Below are 19,748 nucleotides of genomic sequence, written 5' to 3'. Positions count from 1 at the left end.
AATAAACACGAAGTCAGGAGGTTTTATGATTACTATTTTATTCTTTAAAATAATATATAAGAGCTGATCCCAACCACACCAATGTATCCACTCTACATGATAACATTGTTGATTTTGAAACTGATTGGGCAACTCAGTTGTCCTTCTCGGCTACGTATCTGGATTCGAACACCAAGATGGTAGATTTGCATAGGAACAATGTTATCCTTACAGCTCGGAGCGGGAATCAAACCGGTTCCGCGGGTCCAACAGGACTTTGAGGATCCTTGACGTGTGTCCTGCGCAAACCTCTGAAATCTCCTACAGTCACGTCCCGTAATGTTATGACTAATACTCCACCTTTCATCATACACCACACTATCAACAGAACTCGGTCTCCAACAGAAATATCGTATTTTCACGACAAAGTGCCAACTTCGCTCATAGTATTCCGATGCTTCCCGTGAACCGCTCAACGTCCGCGGTCATCTCCCGCCGCTAGGAGCGGCCCTGAAGTCCTTCCTCTGCAGGATCACCACCTTGTCTACTAGCTGCACCCTGAAGGGGGGCAGCTGGGTGGGGGTGAGCACCACCCGGTCGTACCCCTGGATGAAGGCCAGGGGCGGGTGGGTGTCCTGGAGCAGGCGCAGGCTGGTGGTGTTGACCTCCATGATGATGTGGGAGTAGGTGTTCATCTCCGCGTGGCCGGGACGCACGTCCTCGCGTTTGTCATATCTGGCGAACGACACGCCTTGTTAATATTATGAATGAAGGGACACGCCATTTTTTTATATTATGAATGACGTGACACGCCATATTAATATTAGGAATTAAACGAGACGCCATCTTAATGTTACCATAAATTCAATTAAATTAGGAACGTTTTAGAAAAAGCGACATGGACCAAAATGAGGTACTTCGATATTGCCTTGCAATTGTTTATTTTCCCATTTAATTCGCAAGCATAAAGGTCTGTATAACCAGTGTATAACGCTACTAAATCACCCCAATCACAATACAATGATTAATTATTTATTCTAAGATTTATTTAAATTTTTCACTATTATTATTTCGTTTCCATGTGTCCATTTTTTGTCCGCAATACGATGTTTTCCCAATATGGTGCAGCCCTGGCAGGTAGGAGGTGGAGGGTGGACTCACCTCCAGATGCTGCTCTGCTGCAGGAAACGTGAGACCCCAGTCTCAGCCACGTAGGGGTCCATGTGGACCCAGACGTCTGTTTAGGTCGGGGGACAAGTGAGGATGGGTTCGGATGATGTTTCATAAACAGACAAGAACACAACATTAATAATACTCATAGTACCATTTTTCCCTATTGGACTCTTTTATTTGAGTAATTATCTTTTATTGTATCATATCTGTATTTTATTTACGTTATTGAATTGCAAATGATCAATAAACTTGAAACTCCTACCGAAGGAAATCAATAAAGTCCAAGGTCATTGAATACAGAAAAACAACCTTTAGGCAGAGAGCCTTGAATCCTTTTATCTAGATTCTTATTCTTTATTCTAATATATTCTTTAGACACCCTCTAGTCAATTCTTAATTCTGGTGTAGTCTATATTAATTTGTTGTCAATCAACAATATGAAAATATTATTCAGACTAACGTAAGTCTAAAAGTTAAATTAATCTATGAGATGTATGTATTTGATGAACAAAACCAAACCGTTCTTCATCGACCAACAGCCTGACTAGTGAAACCACCCAGAGCCCTCACTGACCGCGGTTCCACGGAACAGGAAGTCATGTGAGCCTATGAGGTGACCTGAAAGTGAGACCAACCTGCGGTGGCTGGGACCCGCCGGTCTAGTTCCTGTAGCGCTCGGCCTCCTGGGTAATTGTAGTGCGAGACGTAGAGAGAGACGCCCGAGAACACGGCGTTGGCCAGCAGCTGACCAATCACGAGCAGCGAACCCAGCTTGTAGAGCCAGGACTTGTGATAGTTGCTCAGGCTGTGTGGTGAAGACAAGGCAGACGACCACAGAGTCAACAAAAACAGTGGAGCGCTGTATGAATCACTTACAACACACACCTCATTGCATCAACCGGTCCTTCAGTACTGTTCAGTACTTTCTGCTGTGACAACATTTCCCGTGCCATGGCCATCTGTCATTAGTGAGTGAACTGCTCCGTGAGAATTGGTTCTGGTTGACTGCGTTCTCGTCTCTGTTTTACTGACTGATTTGGGGAATCCACCTTGCCTGGCAAAAACAGGTGCATGATGACTTCTCAGTGAAAACTGAGAAGTTTAACAATAAACACTGGTGCAGAGAAGCTTTAACTTCCACCAGAAAATACCCTTTAAAAGGACGCAACAGGAACCATAAATAAGCACTAAGCTCTTTCCCAATATAATAATGTGGACATGTTGTCTGGCAGTGCACCTCAGTGTGTTCTCACTGTTAAAAGATGAGAAACCCCCCCCCCTCCACACACACACACACACACACCTCTAACCACCGCGCACGTACGGATCGAGGATGATTGGTGTGGCGTGTTGTGAAACCAGCGCCTGTGGTTAAAAGTGTGAGAGGCAGTTCTCTGTTCTGGAGAGAAGACACAACCCAGAGAAACTGCAGCAACGCTAGAGAGGATGTTTAGCATTCACCTGGGCCTTCCTCGTGCTGGGAGCTTGGCTCTGCATAGTAGTAGTAGTAGTAGTAGTAGTAGTAGTAGTAGTAGTGATACTCAAAATAGAAGGTACTTTATTCAGATTGTTGGCAAAGATAAAAAAAAATATACAATAGATATAGACCAATAGGACAATGAAATAAACAAGATAAAATGTAGACCAAAAATGTATTTGCATTATTTCTGGCCCAACCTGCCCCAGAGTTCAACAGTCTGACGGACGAGCACTGCTGTTTATCCTGCTTGTATTTCTCTTCACGTTAAAAAGCAAAACACAGTGGCTGCGGCCACGGACACAGCGGCCTCGCTGGAACATCACCAAGCAGAACCTCACTTACCAGAACATCCCCCCCCCCCCCCAACCCCCCGTTCCCCACCATCACGGGGGATGGGAAGGTAGAGCGCGTTACCGCAACCGGAAGGTCACTGGTTCGATCTCCGGCTCCCCCTAGCTCGAGCACGGTTCACACACACAGTCGGTGTGTGAACGTGTGCATGAATGGGTGAATGTCTTGTTTACCAGTTACCAAGAGAAGGTAGGGCTGGGCGATTAGTCGAGTTTTGATTGCGATTTTAGCAACAAACGACCACAAAATAATAGATTTTTGGGGGATTTTTTTTATGGTTTATAAAAAGGGCAGAACAGCTGGATACATATCTTTATATCGTTTTACACTGGATCATTTAAGGCAGAATTTCAAAGTTCTGTTACAAAACAAAAGATCGGAGAGACATGCTGAATAAACACATGTTTTCAAACTCAAAAATAATCGTTTGAATAATCCTGATTTGAATGATGACCAAAATAATCGTGATTAGGATTTTTCCCATAATCAGGCAACCCCAAGAGAAGGTGTCAGCGTGCGTACAGCGTGCGTACAGCGTGCGTACTCACATGTAGGAGGCGCCCCGGGCCGCCACCAGGTTGAGGAGCGGGAAGGCGTAGATGATGAAGCGCAGCTCCTTGTGCGGCAGCAGGGAGAAGAGCAGCACGAAGCCCAGCGAGGGCAGCAGGACGGCCCGCGTCCGGGGGTCACGCAGCCCCAGGGGCACCAGGGGCAGGGTGCAGCCCAGCGCCCGGGGCAGGGCGGAGTAGAAGTACCACAGGAAGGGCGAGGTTTACTGCGGGGAGTCAAGGAGAGGGCCGGGGTGCAGGGGGGGCGGCGCACCGGGAGGCTTTGCTCTCTCGTTATTTTGAAGTAATTTTATAACTTTCCCCTTGTTCGTTTCTTTTTTCCAACTCATATTGGTATATTTATATTTTATATTGTTGGATAGTTTTTATTCATTTACAGTATATAGATTTATTAGGGTCTCAATTTATTGATGTATATATATATATATATATATATAATAATAATAATAATACATTTAATTTAGAGGCGCCTTTCAAGACACCCAAGGTCGTCCCATATATATATATATATATATATATATATATATATATATGGGAAATGCGAGCGCAACAGAAGAATGTAAAGGGTGGGAGTAGAAAAAAAAAAGAAGAAAAAAATATATATATATGTATATATATATATATATATATATATTTTTTTTTTTCTTCTACTCCCACCCTGTACATTCTGCTGCTGTGCTCGCATTTCCCATCTGATCAATGAAGTGCCATCTCATAATTTCATTGACAATGCAGCCATTCATTTTTTGTTGGAAAGCTGTAGCAAGGAACGCCCATCTCCATTCCAACCAATCACCCAATCAGCTGCTTGCCAAGCTGACCGGTGAATGAGTGCACACACTAATGGACGAGCGAACATACTCATTTATTAGTGAACACACTAATTCACCAGACCGGGGAGTTTCCTGGGACAAAACCATGCCACCAAACAATACTGTCTGACAGAGTGTTCCGCCAGAAGCGTCATGGTAAAGACAGCCTGCCGGAGTGTGTGAGTCTGGGATGGTTCCGGGCGGTGGTAAAGAAGGATATTCCCCAGTTGGAGCTCTTGTTGAGGGCGGTGTTGTACCACAGCACCTGGCCCTCGGGCCAGATGAGCCTGCGCCAGAAGAACGAGTCCACCCCCACGCTGAGAGCTGCAGACACACGGGGAGAGGTTCAGCGGAGGACACTGTGTGTGTGTGTGTGTGTGTGTGTGTGTGTGTGTGTGTGTGTGTGTGTGTGTGTGTGTGTGTGTCTCTCTACCCAGTGCTAGTATCCCGACGGGCACGGCACAGCAGAAAAGCTCAGACAGACTCAGCCTCCTCCAGACCAGTGACATCATCAACATGAGCCCCAGCAGGAGGCAGAGCTCCGCCCGGAACACGATGATGACGAAGGCTGAGAGGGCGATAAAGGGGCGGTGCCTCTGGGCCATCCATGCCGTGCACGCCATCACAACTGGAGGGCAGCAACGAGCGGAGTTAAAGAGGAACAGAAACACACAACGCATGAAGTTTCCTTATTTTCTATCTATTCAACTTTTACCGCTATTGATACAAGCATGGAAACTTTCTTTCTCTCTCCCAATCTCTCTCTCTCTCTCTCCCAATCTCTCTCTCTCTCTCTCTCTCTCTCTCTCTCTCTCTCTCTCTCTCTCTCTCTCTCTCTCTCTCTCTCTCTCTCTCTCTCTCTCTCTCTCTCTCTCTCTCTCTCTCTCTCTCTCTCTGAAAACAAATGTATACAAAATCAGTACTGACTGAAAGACTGTTTACTCAAACTATCTGCTTATGAGAAAGATCCACTTTTGGAATATAATAGGAGAGTCAGTAACGACAATGTTCCTCAAAAACACAGAAATTGTAACAGCTTGTACTTTGCGGGGGCTCTCACCTAAGGGCAGGGCGAACACGTTGGGCAGCGTGCGCGTGCAGTAGAACATGAGGTGGAACTGCGACGCACACGTCAGGCAGAAGAGTGCGGCCACCGTCGACCCGAACTGTTTCCTCACCTCCTTCTGCATGAGCCAGAGGGCCGCGACGACACACGCTCCTAGGCAGCCACGCACTGCACACACAACACAACACAACACAACAGGGTGGGCCAGGGGACGCAAACACATGATGGATGGATGGCTTGTTATCAGGGTATAGCATTATTATAGCATTATTAATGAAGAGCCGTGTCCGGTTTATAGGCTATTTTATATAATAATAATAACTCTGGCTCAAACTCTGGCCCAAACATGTATGTTGGTTATTTCTAAAAACAAAAGGAGGACACTTCACAATAAGGTTACATTAATTAACCATGAATTAACATTAGTCAATGCAGTTATAATCATTATTATATTACATTAGAATGGCGGTCGTGGATAGGGTTAACCTTAACCCTATTAAATAATGTATAAATTACCTTAGTTAAAATGAACACCATTAATAAATTATTACTAGACCATTAATTCATTTATATTTATCTGTCAGTTGAGGATTATTACCGCATTAACTAATGTTAATGAATGTTTGATTAATTTATACTTATTGTAGTGTTACTGATTATCGTAAAAATGATGACTAAATAAAGGTCATAACAATTATATTGACAACGGTGCACCATACGTGAAGATGAGAATGACTATTATGGTATGGATGAGCTACCCATCAGCTGCGTGTAGATCTTGGGTACATCCAGCAGGGAGGACAGCGCCACCAGGGGGGAGACCAGGGCGGATATGAAGAGCGGCCCGAGGAACGTCCGTGGAACCACGCCGGGGAATTCATGATGATCGTACTGGAGGAACCACAGTCAGTGCTCATTTTATGCCTCTTATATAAGATACAAATGAATAACTGTAAATGGTTACTAAATACATCAGCTTTGATAACGTCTACTTTCAGTTTAATGTCTTATCATTTCTGAGACTTTTATTGTGTATATTGTCTGTGTATTATCTCTAATTATTGCATTATGTATGCAATATAAACCAACTCCCCAAAATAAACTAAGTCCTTGGATACACATTCATAATATGAATATATGCAATACAAAACAAATCTCAAATATAAAGGTAAAGTACTCAAGTCCTTGGATATAAATTGATAATTTAAATACATGCAATATAAAACAAATCACACACAAAGTTTAAGTTAATCCTCTCTGCAGAGCTCTGCACCAGAGACAACCATGACCACACCAGACTCTTACCCGGTCAAAGTCGAGTCTGTGGTACAGAATATCATGTGCTGCCTGCAGATTGAAGCTCTCTTCCACTTTGGAGAAGGGGCATATGAATAAATGTAACAGAGACACAGAAATTAGTAACAACAGCAGCAGTAGCCCAGAATCTGTCCTCTTTTCTGCCATGACAGCGGCATTGAAATCAACTTCCTGTTTAGCCGGATGTCCAAATACGTTCGGTGGACGGATATACTAACGTTGGTTTTTATATGTTATTATTTATGAATTTATTTTTATTTTACACTTTATATTTTCACGTATTTCTTTATTGTAACCTAGGAAATAAAAAGCTAATAAGGTTTTTCTCTGCCACATGACAATGGAACGGAAATCGACTTCCGGTTTAGTCAGATGTCCAAATACGGCACATTATTTTCGTTGGCTGATATACTTATGTTGGTTTTTATATGTAATTATTAATTCGTTTATTTTTTATTTGACACTTTATATTTGCACATATTTTTCAAATGTAATCGATGAAATAAAAAGTTACAATTGTTTTATTTTTTAACGTTCCTGGTTTTTCCACGTGTAGCGAGCCAGAGAGCGACGACGCCCCACGCGTGGCGCCATGTGATTGCTCCACGACGTTATTGACGCTTCAAAAGGACCAATCAGCGCAGGCCACAATCCCACAAGCAGTTCTGACGCGGAAACGCAAGGGGTACCGTTTTTGAGCCACACTAGCCGGCATGTAAATAACATAAAACGGTTCTTTGCATATGTACATACACCTTCAACTTTAGATTGAATGATTAAAACGGCCCATTAAGTGAGCTGGCAGAGCCGTGCACGGGGTTATGTTTTCATTCTGAGGGGTGACTTTGTGCATGAGATCTCTCCCAGCTTGTGAAGATGCGGTCCATCCGTCCATCGCTGCTGCTGCTGCCCTGTCTGCTGCTGCTGCTTGGGATCTCCCGGACGGCTGATGCCAAGAGAGATCTGAAAAGCGCGTGCACTACCTGTCGACAGGTGACGGATAACTTCAAAAAGGTAGGTTGTATATGCCGTAATCCCTACATGCATAGGACATGTGTGGTGGGCTTCGTCTGGTCTGCTCATGTTGGATGATACTTTATTTCTTATTTGTGTGTGTGTGTGTGTGTGTGTGTGTGTGTGTGTGTGTGTGTGTGTGTGTGTGTGTGTGTGTGTGTGTGTGTGTGTGTGTGTGTGTGTGTGTGTGTGTGTGTGTGTGTGTGTGTGTGTGTCTTCTAAGGGGATTGAAAGAACTGCAAAGCAGGGCTTTGGTGGTGGGAACACTGCCTGGGAGGAGAGAACGCTGTCAAAATATGAAACCAGGTGAGGATTCACATTAGATGCTTGTGCTCTCTCTATGGGTTCGTCTTGCAGTACTAGACCAGTGTTAGCTATAGTGTCCCTCCTGGACGGAATATAGTATCTGCAGATGTAATATTGACTCTTGCAGCACTGTTAAAAGTCATGTAGTAGTAGTAGTCGTAAATTTAGTTTCTATGGACACTGTCTTAGGGGTATTATAACCACTAGTATTTAATGTAGTTTATATTTCAACTGTTGTAGTAGTAGAAGTGGTATAACCATTGTTACCATTGTAACTATTGTTAGTGCTGGTAGTGGGGGCTTCGATCTATAGTGTTGGGTTACCCGAGTTGTATGACTTGTTGTAGTATGACGTCGTTGTTCTGCCCAGTGAGATCCGTCTGACGGAGATCTTGGAGGCGGTGTGCGACAGCAGCAGCTTCGAGTGCAACCGCATGGTGGAGGAGCATGAGGACCTGTTTGAGACCTGGTGGTTCAAGAGGTAGGCGCGTGCGTCCGGATGAGTGGATGAACGTTCCCCCGCTGCTCTGGTCCTGCCAGGGGGGAGTCACGTTCCCGTCTTGTTTTCCAGGAAGGCCAAACACCCGGACCTCCATAAGTGGTTCTGTGTGGAGTCCGTTAAGGTGTGCTGTCCTAAGGGGGCGTATGGACCACAGTGCAAAGGTACCCGGAGCTCATGTAGCACTTAGATTGATGCATGTCCCGCGGCACGGACTGAAACTGTACCTAACTGTACCTGATGGTAAAACCGATGCTCAAAGTCTTCACACACATCATCTATAATGTCATGAAGATGCATATCATCATAGACAGCAACAACAGAGGCAATGCCCTTACACTTAGCTAGATGTATGTCACAGAGTGATACTGTACCTGATGGTAAGACTTCACATGTATTCATCATCTATAAGGTCATAAATTATACATATTTACAATAGACAGAGACAGTATCCTGCATCACGTCCTTGACCACATCCTATATAGTAGGATGTCAGGCTGACAATGAGAACACACTAGAAGATTAACATCCCATAAGTGCATCAGAGGGATGTAGGTGGAGGGGGGATTGTGTGTGATGGTTAGGATTTTCAAAACATGGAAGTCCTTGTTGGGACGTATTGAATGTTCCGAGTCTCGGTCAAACCGCTGAAAGATCCTTTTTAGACCAGACGGTCTTCATACCCTGCTCTCCGGTTGACCTTCCGTCTCATCGTCCAATCACAGACTGCGTGGGGGGCTCGGACCGCCCCTGCCATGGCAACGGGGCGTGCGATGGCGACGCGACCCGGGGCGGCGACGGCCACTGCAGCTGTAACCACGGTTACGAGGGGGAGTCCTGCCTGGAGTGCATCGACGGCTACTTCGGCGAGGTGAAGAACGACACCTTCACCCTCTGCTCAGGTGAGCTGGAAGCCTCTTCCTTAGTGCTGCACTGTGTCCAGCTTCCCTGTAGCAGCCTCTAGGGGCCAGGGATGGAGCTACAGTTACAGCTCTATCACGTGTGGAGGGCATTCGCTGTCGTCTGAGATTAGGGGGCTGTGGAGGGGCAGAAGGGGTCAAGAATAAGACAATTTGTTGGGAATTATTCCGCGGATTGATTTGTCGGTCCGAAGAGGGCATTTAGTTCTTGGGAAATTGCTGTGTTTCCATTTTATTTGTCTAAACACAACTTTATTGTTTGTTTTGTGTTTCAGAATGCCACGCCTCCTGTCAGTCTTGTTCTGGGGGAACCAATCAGGACTGTGACGAGTGCAAGGCAGGCTGGGAAGAAGACGAGCAGGACGCCTGTGTCGGTAAGACGTCGGCCATGTCAGCCAATGTAGCCGCTGCTGGTAGTAGTTATCTCTCAGTCTCCCTCCCTTAGTAAATACTGTGATTCTTCTTGATATCTTAAAGAGACACTGAACAATTTGAACACCCTTCTACTTCTAAACATTGATAAATGACAGAATTGGTCTGCAGGGTTTATTGAACTGTGTTTTGTTTTAGCATCCACAACCGTTTCCCAAAGTCAAGGTAGAAGTTTGAGCAAACCTTAATCTTAAACGGCCGTGTCATGCTTTAGGAGTGTTTGCTTGACCTTGAGAGGGTAGATTGTTCAGGTTAATGCAGGTTGTGGAAGCAGTCTGTACTTTACACAGAGATCAGATAAGTCTGTTGGGTGGTGTAGGGTTAACATGGTGACCTGGAGATATGATATCTCCGGTTTCTTTCAGTCTGCGACTCAAAGGGGTTTCCATGTTGTTCTGAGTATTAATGTATCAAAGAAAAGTGCTTAATCGTTTTACTGATAACTGATCAAATAATGCTCATGGCTATGCGGATTACAGTTTGTCTTTAATTCAGAAGAATGATGGATATTAACGATGGATAATGCAGATATTTTGTCTGATAAATTAGCTTTGTCGATTTTTCAGCTCACTTATTGCTTTAACTGTATTGTGTATATGATGTTAATTGTTAATGTACAATCAAATAATTAATATCGAATTATTTGAGTCAAGAGAAAAATACTGTTGCAAAATAAATGTTCAGTCCGACTCAGGCGCCCCGCGTATCGAGCTTATCTATCTTATCTGACCTTTCCCTCGATGTTGACTTCCTTCCACAGATGTGAACGAGTGTTCCAAGGACCCGGCCCCCTGTGGTGAAGAGGAGTACTGCATCAACAACGACGGTTCCTTCTCCTGCAAGGGTGAGAGATGGAACCCAACTGAAGGATTGTATTTCAGTTATAATATTATGTATTACTATTTTTAATGTATTCTATCTGGTTACTCAAACCAAGGGAAGGATTGTATTTCAGCTGTACGGTCTGCGTCTCATGATGAGCTCTTCCATCCCATAATGTGTGTCAGGGTGTGACAAGGTGTGTTCCGGTTGTACGGGCGCCGGGGCGAACGGGTGTCGGGACTGTGCTGCTGGTTACCATGACGTCGAGGGCACCTGCACAGGTGAGGCCCGGACCACGTGACGTCCTGCAGAACATCACTTCCTTGTTCCTTCTTGTATGAAACATTACTACTGTTATCCAGAGGGACTTACAATCCCATGACTGCATCCATTATCAGCGTGGGTGGCCCCCGATTGGGAATCTACCTCTAGAGTCTCTACCCTAACAGTTGAGCTAGAAAGGGAATCAAACCCTCCATCCTGGCAGTGCTAACGCCTTGCTCAACCAGTTGGGCGAGACAGGGAATCAAACCCTCCATCCTGGCAGTGCTAACGCCTTGCTCAACCAGTTGGGCGAGACAGGGAATCAAACCCTCCATCCTGGCAGTACTAACGCCTTGCTCAACCAGTTGGGCTAGACAGGTAATCAAACCCTCCATCCTGGCAGTGCTAACGCCTTGCTCAACCAGTTGGGCGAGACAGGGAATCAAACCCTCCATCCTGGCAGTGCTAACGCCTTGCTCCACCTGAAGCAGTGGACTCTAACCCCCCTCCTCTCCCCCCCCCCCCCCCCCTCCCCCCAGACGTGGACGAGTGCTCCGGCGGGGGGGCGGAGGTGGTCTGCGCGGCGGACCACCAGCAGTGTGTCAACACCCCGGGGGCTCACCTGTGTGTGTGCGCCGAGGGCCACGAGGAGCGGGACGGGGGGTGCGTCCCCCACGCCCTGTCGGGTAAGACGAGGGTACAGGGGGGGGGGTCTGGTTGCTATGGAGATACAGGGATGGTCTGGTTTCCGTGGGGATACAGGCAGGGTCAGGTTTCTGTGGGGATGCAGGTCTGGTTGCTATGGAGATACAGGGACGGTTGCAAGGGCGATAACAGGGACAGTCTGGTTGCCATAGCGATGCACCAGTCTGTTGGCCAGCTGCAGGAAGTGTCTGGTGTCTCTGCTGATACAGCCGTGGTAACCAGGAACTGGTAACCACGGTACACAACACACCCCCCTGGGTTAGTCATCCAATCTGAACTAGAACCTGACATTAACCTTCACGAAATGAGTGGAAGTCATGTCTTTGTGGAACGTTTACCAGTTATATAAGAAGCAGTAGTTACAGTGTACTAATGTGCACAATTATTTATAACGGCAACTGTAAGATGGAACATAAACAAAATGACGTTCATGATGATAAGTATTGTTTATTTTACCTTCATCTTCTTCAGAAGAGCCGGATGAGGAAGAGCCAGCGACTGAGCGTCCACAAGCACATGATGACCTTTGACTTCAGCACACGGACCAATAGGAACCGTTCCGGATGAGAAGTGGTGCTTCCTATTGGCTGAGAGCCTTCGGACAGCGGTTCTCCTCCCGCCCCCCCCCCGACACCCTGCTGTCTGGGGGGGGGGGGGGCTTTTAAAAATACTTTGAACAATGCAGCACTTATCACGTCCAGACGGACAGACGTCCTTCTCCGGCCAGGAGGACTTTTCTACCTGTGGATTGGAGGAGGCCGAAGATCTCGTCGGCCTATCACGCGCTCGTTTTCTGCCGTCTGCTTGTCATGCGATGTATTTCCTTTGTTACCGTCTTTAAACTGTTGCATTACGACGCTGGTATCAATAAAGATGTAATGTTAAATTAATGTGGTTCCGATTTGTTGAAATGGATTAAGATTTATGCATAAAAATAAACTAACATTTTGCTTAAAATAATTAATGCCTGTTCAACATGCCTGTTTACTATTAATATAGGCCAATAAGTGGCAATTTAGTGAATATTCAATCTTTCCTGCAGTGTCAGCCACTGGCCACCAGGCGGCACTACTCTCCTGTGGAATAACTTGAGCTCAACGGAAAACGGTGTGAAGGTTTTGGGTTTGACCCCCTATGTCGGCAGTCAACCTGTAGGCATCCTTGAGCAAGCTTTCTAGCCCCTAACTCTTAATGACATTGATCTGAATTCACTACGTCGCATTGGATAGAAGTGCCCCATGTTTACTGCTGTTAGGATTTAAGCAGAAAGCCTGATATGTAGTGGTTTGGATCTCTAAGCTGAGTAATGAGCTTGTTTGGAGCGATGTCACCATTTCTGAGCAACAGACAGACTTGTCTCGACCTGCCTGCACCGGTAAACACACCAAAGAAACCCCTTTTACCCACGGATGCAACGCACACACAATCAACACACCAAACAACGTACCAAACACGCACCTCCAAACCACTCGGATACACACACAAACACTCCAACGAAACCCATTTGTATACACACGCATGTAAAACACACAAACATCACACCAAACACGCACCTCCAAACCACTCGGATACACACACAAACAAAACACACACACCTACAAACCACTCGGCTATACACCTGCACTCATTGACACAAACACAGATGCACAGATAAGCACACTCTTGTGCCCGACTGTCGAGTCTAACTCAAGTGAAGACCCCCCCCCCCCCCCCCCACACACACACACACACACACACACACACACACACACACACACACACACACACACACACACACACACACACCCCTATAGCGATAGGTGTTATACGGTCTACATATATTCATCAGAACCCAGTCTGGTTCTCACTGCTTCCTCATCACCTGGTCGGGATTCAAACTACCAACCGGAAGCCCCCGACGGGTCGACCTGCAGATCGACTCCCGGCCTGCGGGGCGGCGACACTGCGTTCTCCAGCGTTCTCCAGCGGGGAGGACCGCGCGGGCGTGTGGCGGCTGAACACCCGAGCACAAGGAGGACATCATGGTGAGCGCTGGGCAATTAGCATGGGGTCAAAGGGTAAGTGTCAAGAGCTCAGAGTCGTGTTGATGGGACCAGTGGGTTTGGATGGGGGCATTAGAGGCGTTGAAGTACTGGGATTATGTGGGCTCGCCTTGGGCACTAGGGCAGCCCAGTCCTCCGGAGACTGGATGGACTGGGATGGGATGGACGGGGATTGATCCGGACCCAGCAGTCCTACTGTGTTGAAGCAGAACTGATGGGGGGAGATGGGGCAGATGACATCATGAATGAACACATCTTATCCCCCTGACATCATAGAGGGGAGGGGGGATGGAGGAGAGAGGGAGAGAGAGAATGAGGAGTGAGATGAAGGAGACGGAAAGAATGAGAGACAGAGACAGAGCCAGAGAGAAGGGGGGGGGGGCTTAGATGAGAGAAGGGGGAGATAGAGAGGGGTGAGATGAGAAAGGAGTAAGATGAGGAAAAGGTTAGAACGGGGTGAGATGAGAGAGGGGTGAGACGAGGGAGAGAGGGAGGGGTGAGATGAGAGATGAGAGAGATGCAGTAAAGGTTAGAAAGGGGTGAGATGAGGTAAAGCTTAAAGGGGTGAGATGATAGAGAGGTGAGATGAGGGACAGACAGAGAGAGAGAGAGGGGAGGGGTGAGGGAGAGAGAGAGAGAAAGAGATACTGGAGAGCACTCCATTGTCTAGGAGAGATCAGCACCCAGGCAGACGTTACCTCACTCCGCTTTGATCTCTCCGCTTGGGCCCGTGTGTGTGGTTCTCCGAGAATTTAGTGTATAACTAAAGCTGTTTTTTATGTGCCTGCATGTGCATGTTTTTTTGTCCATACATGTGTGTGTGTGTGTGTGTGTGTGTGTGTGTGTGTGTGTGTGTGTGTGTGTGTGTGTGTGTGTGTGTGTGTGTGTGTGTGTGTGTGTGTGTGTGTGTGTGTGTGTATAACTAAAGCTGTTTTTTATGTGCCTGCATGTGCATGTTTTTTGGTCCATACATGTGTGTGTGTGTGTGTGTGTGTGTGTGTGTGTGTGTGTGTGTGTGTGTGTGTGTGTGTGTGTGTGTGTGTGTGTGTGTCTGTGTTCTACTCTGTGATGTGTCCCATCAGGAGTGAGAGAAGAAGAGACAGACTGCTTTGATCTTGCAAAGAATGAGCTGTTGTAGTCAGTTCTCAGTTTCTGTTTTTGCCTTTCATAGTCTGACACCCAAACCCCAAGAACACCCACATCTCCTGCCCTTGGTTCACCCCGTAGGAAACCCCAAACGCAGTCTTCTCGCCCATCCACGACATATCATGAGAGTTATCGCCGGCACCAACAACAGAGAGATGACGAGCGCCAACATAGCTTAGCGTGTCTGGCTTACTGTATGCTTCGATGTTATGGTGATGTGTAGTCAAAATAATCTACATCTTCCGCCCTGGAAATCGAAACGAGGAAACAGCTTTGTCTTCTCGTGAGTCAGACAGCGATGATAAGCCTCGATTGTTCTCGGTCTCTCTTTTAAGTCGATTCTGGATGCAATCAGCGACCAAAAGCACTTCTGTGGTGGAAAAAACGTGTTCGGACACAAACACAAGTCTGTGTTCAAACACCGGTGGTGGGAGGGTTGGAGCTGGTCTGAGTTGTGCGTCTGTTACACACTAAACACACAAACAACACACACACACACACACACACACACCTACAAAGCACTCGGATATACACCTGCACACATTAACACAGAAAAAAAACACAACACGCTGACACACACAGATACACACACCCTTATGCGTGTGTCGCGACACACAGACACAAGGTGGTGCTCAGACACTGAGGGTGGGGGCTGGGAGGGGTGGGAGGGCTGTACCGAGGGGCTGCCTTTGGGTGGGTGCTGGCCTGGGTTGTAACTCTGTTAACCTTCTCCCTTCCACACCTGCGGTAACCTCACCTGCGGGCCGCCACACATCAAAGCGCTGTGCTCTTAACCCGCTGGCCGCTGCTTCAAAGCTGTCTAATATTTTCTGAATGTTTTTGGCTTTGCTGTAAAAAAAAAAAAAAAAAAAAAAAAAGCCTGGCCGTCTGTTGATCGCGGCGTTACCATGGCGATGACATTGTTTTACACAGCCCGACGCCGTTTAGAGACGGCGTCATGAGGAGAGAGCGCAGGAGGGGGGGGGGGGGGGGGGGGGGGGGTGGTATGCAGCCTGTGTGTGCCTGGAGGGCCCGGGGTCATGGGGTTCGATTCCCGACTTTTTGGGCCGTTATGTGAGTTTATTAAACAACGTGCTAAGTTGTTCCATCGAGAGACGGAGAGCAGTGAAGTTTCACTCACATCTTTGTTTCTGGCTCCCGGCTCCTACAGTATACTAGCTCTCTGATTGGCTGACAGGTTGGCTCCTACAGTATACTAGCGCTCTGATTGGCTGACAGGTTGTGTCCCACAATGAACCGGCACTCTGATTGGCGGAAAGCTTGGCTCCTAAAGCATACCAACTCTCTGATTGGCTTTCCGATTGGTTCCTACAGTATACCGGACCTCTGATTGGCTGACAGGTTTGTTGCTACAGTAAACCAGCCCTCTGATTGGTTTACAGGGTGTGGGACTACCAGGCATTCATCCAATCACAGCAGCCGTCCAAGCCGCTGGGTTCTGAACCTGCTGAACCCTGCAGTGAGCGGAGGAATGTGCGTCGACGGCGCAACCTTATGAAGGAAACAGATGTTACGCATTCCTGAAGAAAAGATGATTGGCGACCTGGCTATGAGAGAAGCCCAGAGGTTCTGGGGTTCCTTCACAGTTCCTGGGGATCTTCTGTGCTCAAGCTCTTAGCACGTGTCAGACAAACATGGGGGTTTGAGAAACCTTCATGAGAACCCATCTTCATGAGGACTTTGTGACATTTCGGTCAGCCATTGGTTCGGGAGATTATTTTTGATAGATGGGATATTGTTTTTCTCGGAGTGTTATCTTCTCTCTACTCTCTCCTTTCCTCTTCTTTCTACACTCCTCTCACCTCTTCTCCCTCCTCCCCTTCTCTCTCCTCTCTCCTCTCACCTAACCTCACTTTACATCCTCTCTTCTCCCCTTCTGTACTCTCTCCTTTCCTTTTGTCTCTCCGCTCTTCTCTTCTCTCCTCTCCTCACCTCTCTCTTTTCCTCTCATCTCTCTTCACCCTTCTCTCCTCTCTCCTCTCTTCCACCTCCTCTCTCCTCTCCATCTCTCTTCGCTCCTCCTCTCCCCACTGCTGGATGAAAGACCTTGAATGAGGTGGAGAGGGAGGTGGAGAAAGAGGGAGAGTGAGAGGGAGAGGGAGAGTGAGAGGGAGGCAGATCTACCAATTTGTAACCTGGTCTTGTCTTGTCATGTCAGACTGGTTGACAGTCCGACATGACATTTTTACACCACTAAAGTCTCTTTTGGAGGGTCAGGCTGACACAGTTCCCCAGCTCACACGTCGTCCTCGTGCCAAAACTAAAATGTCATGTATACACAAAAACATCAGTAAATGGCGCTTATGTCAAGCCAACCGGGACCGGTTCAAAACAGAGACGGCCTGCACGGGGACAACTCCCCAGAGTCTTGCTGGTCTCTCAAGATGTGCTGACCCTGGGAGTGCAAAGGGACCCTGTTCGATGCAGCTCTGAGTGATCAGCCAGAGCCTTTGGTTCCACAAGGTCATCCTGTGGTTGGCTGGATGCTTAAGGTCCTCATACATTACAGAAGTCCCTTGGCATCGGCAGCCAATAGGCGACTTACGATAAGTACATTTGTTGAAAGAAAGAGAAAAAGCAATATATCGCTGTCGGTACAGTAAGGATGTTCATAGAATCAAGTGCCATGCACTTACAATCACTAGGTTAACCCATTCCCCATATAAAACAAAGATATCTAGGATAAGATGCTACACAATGCTCAGTACTGTTTTTAAGTAGATAGATGTCTCTGCTTTGAGGTGTACTCATGCAGTCAGTCTCTGTTTTGAACATGTGCCCGTTAGTTTGACATGAATGCCGTTTACTGCTGTTTCTGTGTACACATGACAATCTCTGTTTGGCACAAGGATCATGGGAGCTGGCGAATTGTGTGTCACCGTGACTTGTCGTGTCGTGACACACACACACACACACACACACACACACACACACACACACACACACACACACACACACACTATGTGGTAGCTCTTGTTATGCAATCAGTTTGTCAACAAATTGGCAGATAAGCTCATCATTCATGTTCTCTCATCCAACACCAAGAATAGAGGAGGAGAGTCGAGGTGAGGAGAGGCAGGAGGAAAGGACAGAGTAGGGAGAAGAGGAGAGGAGAGAGGAGAGAGAAGGGTAGGAGAGAGGAGAGGAGAGAAAGAAGAGTAGGAGAGAGGAGAGGAGAGACAGAAGGAAAGGGGAGAGTAGAGATAAGGGGAGGAGAGAGGAGAGGTGAGACAAAAGGAAAGGAGAGAGTAGAGAGAAGGGTAGGAGAGAGAGGAAAGGAGAGAGTAGTGAGGAGAAGGAACCAGCAGGTTATGCAACGCTGGCTCTTTGGAGCGATGGCAGATCCGACTTGGCCAACTTCCTCTTCCTGTGTCTCTCTCTCTCTCTCTCTCTCTCTCTCTCTCTCTCTCTCGAACGCCCACTCACCACCCTGCTACAGCCCTCCCCCCCCCCCCCCTTCCCCCACCTGGCCAGCAGAACCATGCCCTATAGATCAGAGGGTCCGGTACATTCTCAGGGTCATTGAGTACTCCGTCCATTATTGACTCTGTGATTGGTCGTTATTGTTTTGTTCTTCATTCAATTGATCTGAATGGAGGTTGATGGGATTCAGCGATGGCTGCCAAACACACATACACACATACATACACACACACACACACACACACACACACACTACACACGCCAACTTTCTCCCACACACACCCACCCTGTTTGTTGCTCAGAGAATCCCAGATGGAGAACTGCACACACACAAACACACATACACACACACACACACACACCTACATAGACATCAACATTACAACATTACAACTGCTACTACTATTACTACACACGTGTGCGCGCACACTCCCACACAAACAAACCAACATCATACTACAACTACACAAACGCCAACATATCACACACACACACACACACACACACACACACACACACACACACACACACACACACACACACACACACACACACACACACACACACACACACACACACACACACACACACACACACACACACACACACACACTGTTGTATTTTCAATGTAGGACTACAATCCCATCATGCATAGCGCTCGATTAGTCACATCTGCACTCATACACTCTCTTTATCTACCCCAACTGTCTGTCTGTCTGTCTCTCTCTCCCTCTCCCCCTCCCTCTCCCTCTCCCTCCCCCCCTCTCCAGGCTATAACACAGTGTTGTCAGTGTTGGCCGTGCGCTGTCTGCCCCCCCACGGCTTCCTTCAGCACGTGGACCACGGCGTGCTGCAGCTCACGGAGACCCTGGTCACCCGCCTCATGGCCGGTACACACACACACACACACACAGTCACAGTCTCACACACACACACACACACACAGTCACACACACACACTCAAGCTGACTCACTCACTCACTGACTCACTAATATTCTTACTCACTCACACACACACTTTAACTATCATACACACACTCTTATTCTCAAGCACACACACTCTCACCCACTCACACACACACGCACGCACACAAATAAACTCTCTAGGAATTCCCATTTTTCCCTGTCAAATAAACATTTCCATTCATGGGAAGGTCGACAGAAATTATTCAGATTATTACGGCGTCAGACTACTGTGTGTGCGCACAGAACAGCGGCTTCCACTCAAACCATCAACAAGAGCCGCACGATGTTTGGGACTGACAGACCTAGGATGGCAACCTAGTGCCAGCGCAGGTTCAAACCGAACAGCACGTTCGAACCACTCGTTAAAGTGAAAGACGGTTCAATCTGTGTTTACATTCCCATGACATTAACCCTGCCAGGCACGTGCGCCCTGGTATGAAT

At 47.2% G+C, this 19,748-nt stretch overlaps 3 protein-coding genes across 4 annotated transcripts in view; 1 reads left to right on the top strand and 2 right to left on the bottom strand.

The window, feature by feature from the left end:
* Positions 1-19,748, bottom strand: part of LOC132447275 (protein phosphatase 1H-like) — a 69,136-nt gene that overhangs the window by 44,390 nt on the left and 4,998 nt on the right.
* alg12 (ALG12 alpha-1,6-mannosyltransferase) lies at positions 22-6,926 on the bottom strand. Its single transcript, XM_060037841.1, has 9 exons — positions 6,736-6,926; positions 6,189-6,321; positions 5,425-5,598; positions 4,798-4,992; positions 4,586-4,688; positions 3,532-3,756; positions 1,788-1,957; positions 1,141-1,216; positions 22-714 (listed from the first exon to the last, which is right to left on the bottom strand). The coding sequence occupies exons 1-9, from the start codon at positions 6,892-6,894 to the stop codon at positions 465-467; spliced, it is 1,485 nt and encodes a 494-aa protein (XP_059893824.1). The 5' UTR covers positions 6,895-6,926; the 3' UTR covers positions 22-464.
* Positions 7,397-12,669, top strand: creld2 (cysteine-rich with EGF-like domains 2). Of its 2 annotated transcripts, none has more exons than XM_060037844.1 (10): positions 7,397-7,761; positions 7,985-8,067; positions 8,438-8,548; positions 8,639-8,730; positions 9,292-9,468; positions 9,762-9,860; positions 10,679-10,762; positions 10,926-11,021; positions 11,544-11,690; positions 12,184-12,669. In XM_060037844.1, exons 1-10 carry the CDS (start codon positions 7,624-7,626, stop codon positions 12,237-12,239), a joined length of 1,083 nt encoding a protein of 360 aa, XP_059893827.1. In that variant the 5' UTR covers positions 7,397-7,623; the 3' UTR covers positions 12,240-12,669. The 2 variants fall into 2 exon arrangements, with proteins under 2 accessions (XP_059893827.1, XP_059893826.1); XM_060037843.1 differs by having other exon boundaries at positions 7,398-7,761; positions 12,181-12,669.

Source organism: Gadus macrocephalus, chromosome 19 (assembly GCF_031168955.1).
Source record: "Gadus macrocephalus chromosome 19, ASM3116895v1".
NCBI classification, from domain to species: domain Eukaryota; kingdom Metazoa; phylum Chordata; class Actinopteri; order Gadiformes; family Gadidae; genus Gadus; species Gadus macrocephalus.
This window is presented reverse-complemented; position numbering and strand designations above follow the sequence as displayed.

Excerpts from the sequence above, each read along its gene's own strand:
- alg12 (XM_060037841.1), bottom strand. The coding sequence starts at position 6,894 with ATGGCAGAAAAGAGGACAGATTCTGGGCTACTGCTGCTGTTGTTACTA. Across the intron at positions 3,757-4,585 it reads AACAAGAGCTCCAACTGGGG|AACCTCGCCCTTCCTGTGGT; the intron begins AATATCCTTCTT and ends CTCCCCGCAGTA. Across the intron at positions 715-1,140 it reads CAGCAGAGCAGCATCTGGAG|ATATGACAAACGCGAGGACG; the intron begins GTGAGTCCACCC and ends GTCGTTCGCCAG.
- creld2 (XM_060037843.1), top strand. The coding sequence starts at position 7,624 with ATGCGGTCCATCCGTCCATCGCTGCTGCTGCTGCCCTGTCTGCTGCTG. Across the intron at positions 8,549-8,638 it reads GAGACCTGGTGGTTCAAGAG|GAAGGCCAAACACCCGGACC; the intron begins GTAGGCGCGTGC and ends CTTGTTTTCCAG. Across the intron at positions 9,469-9,761 it reads CACCTTCACCCTCTGCTCAG|AATGCCACGCCTCCTGTCAG; the intron begins GTGAGCTGGAAG and ends TTTGTGTTTCAG.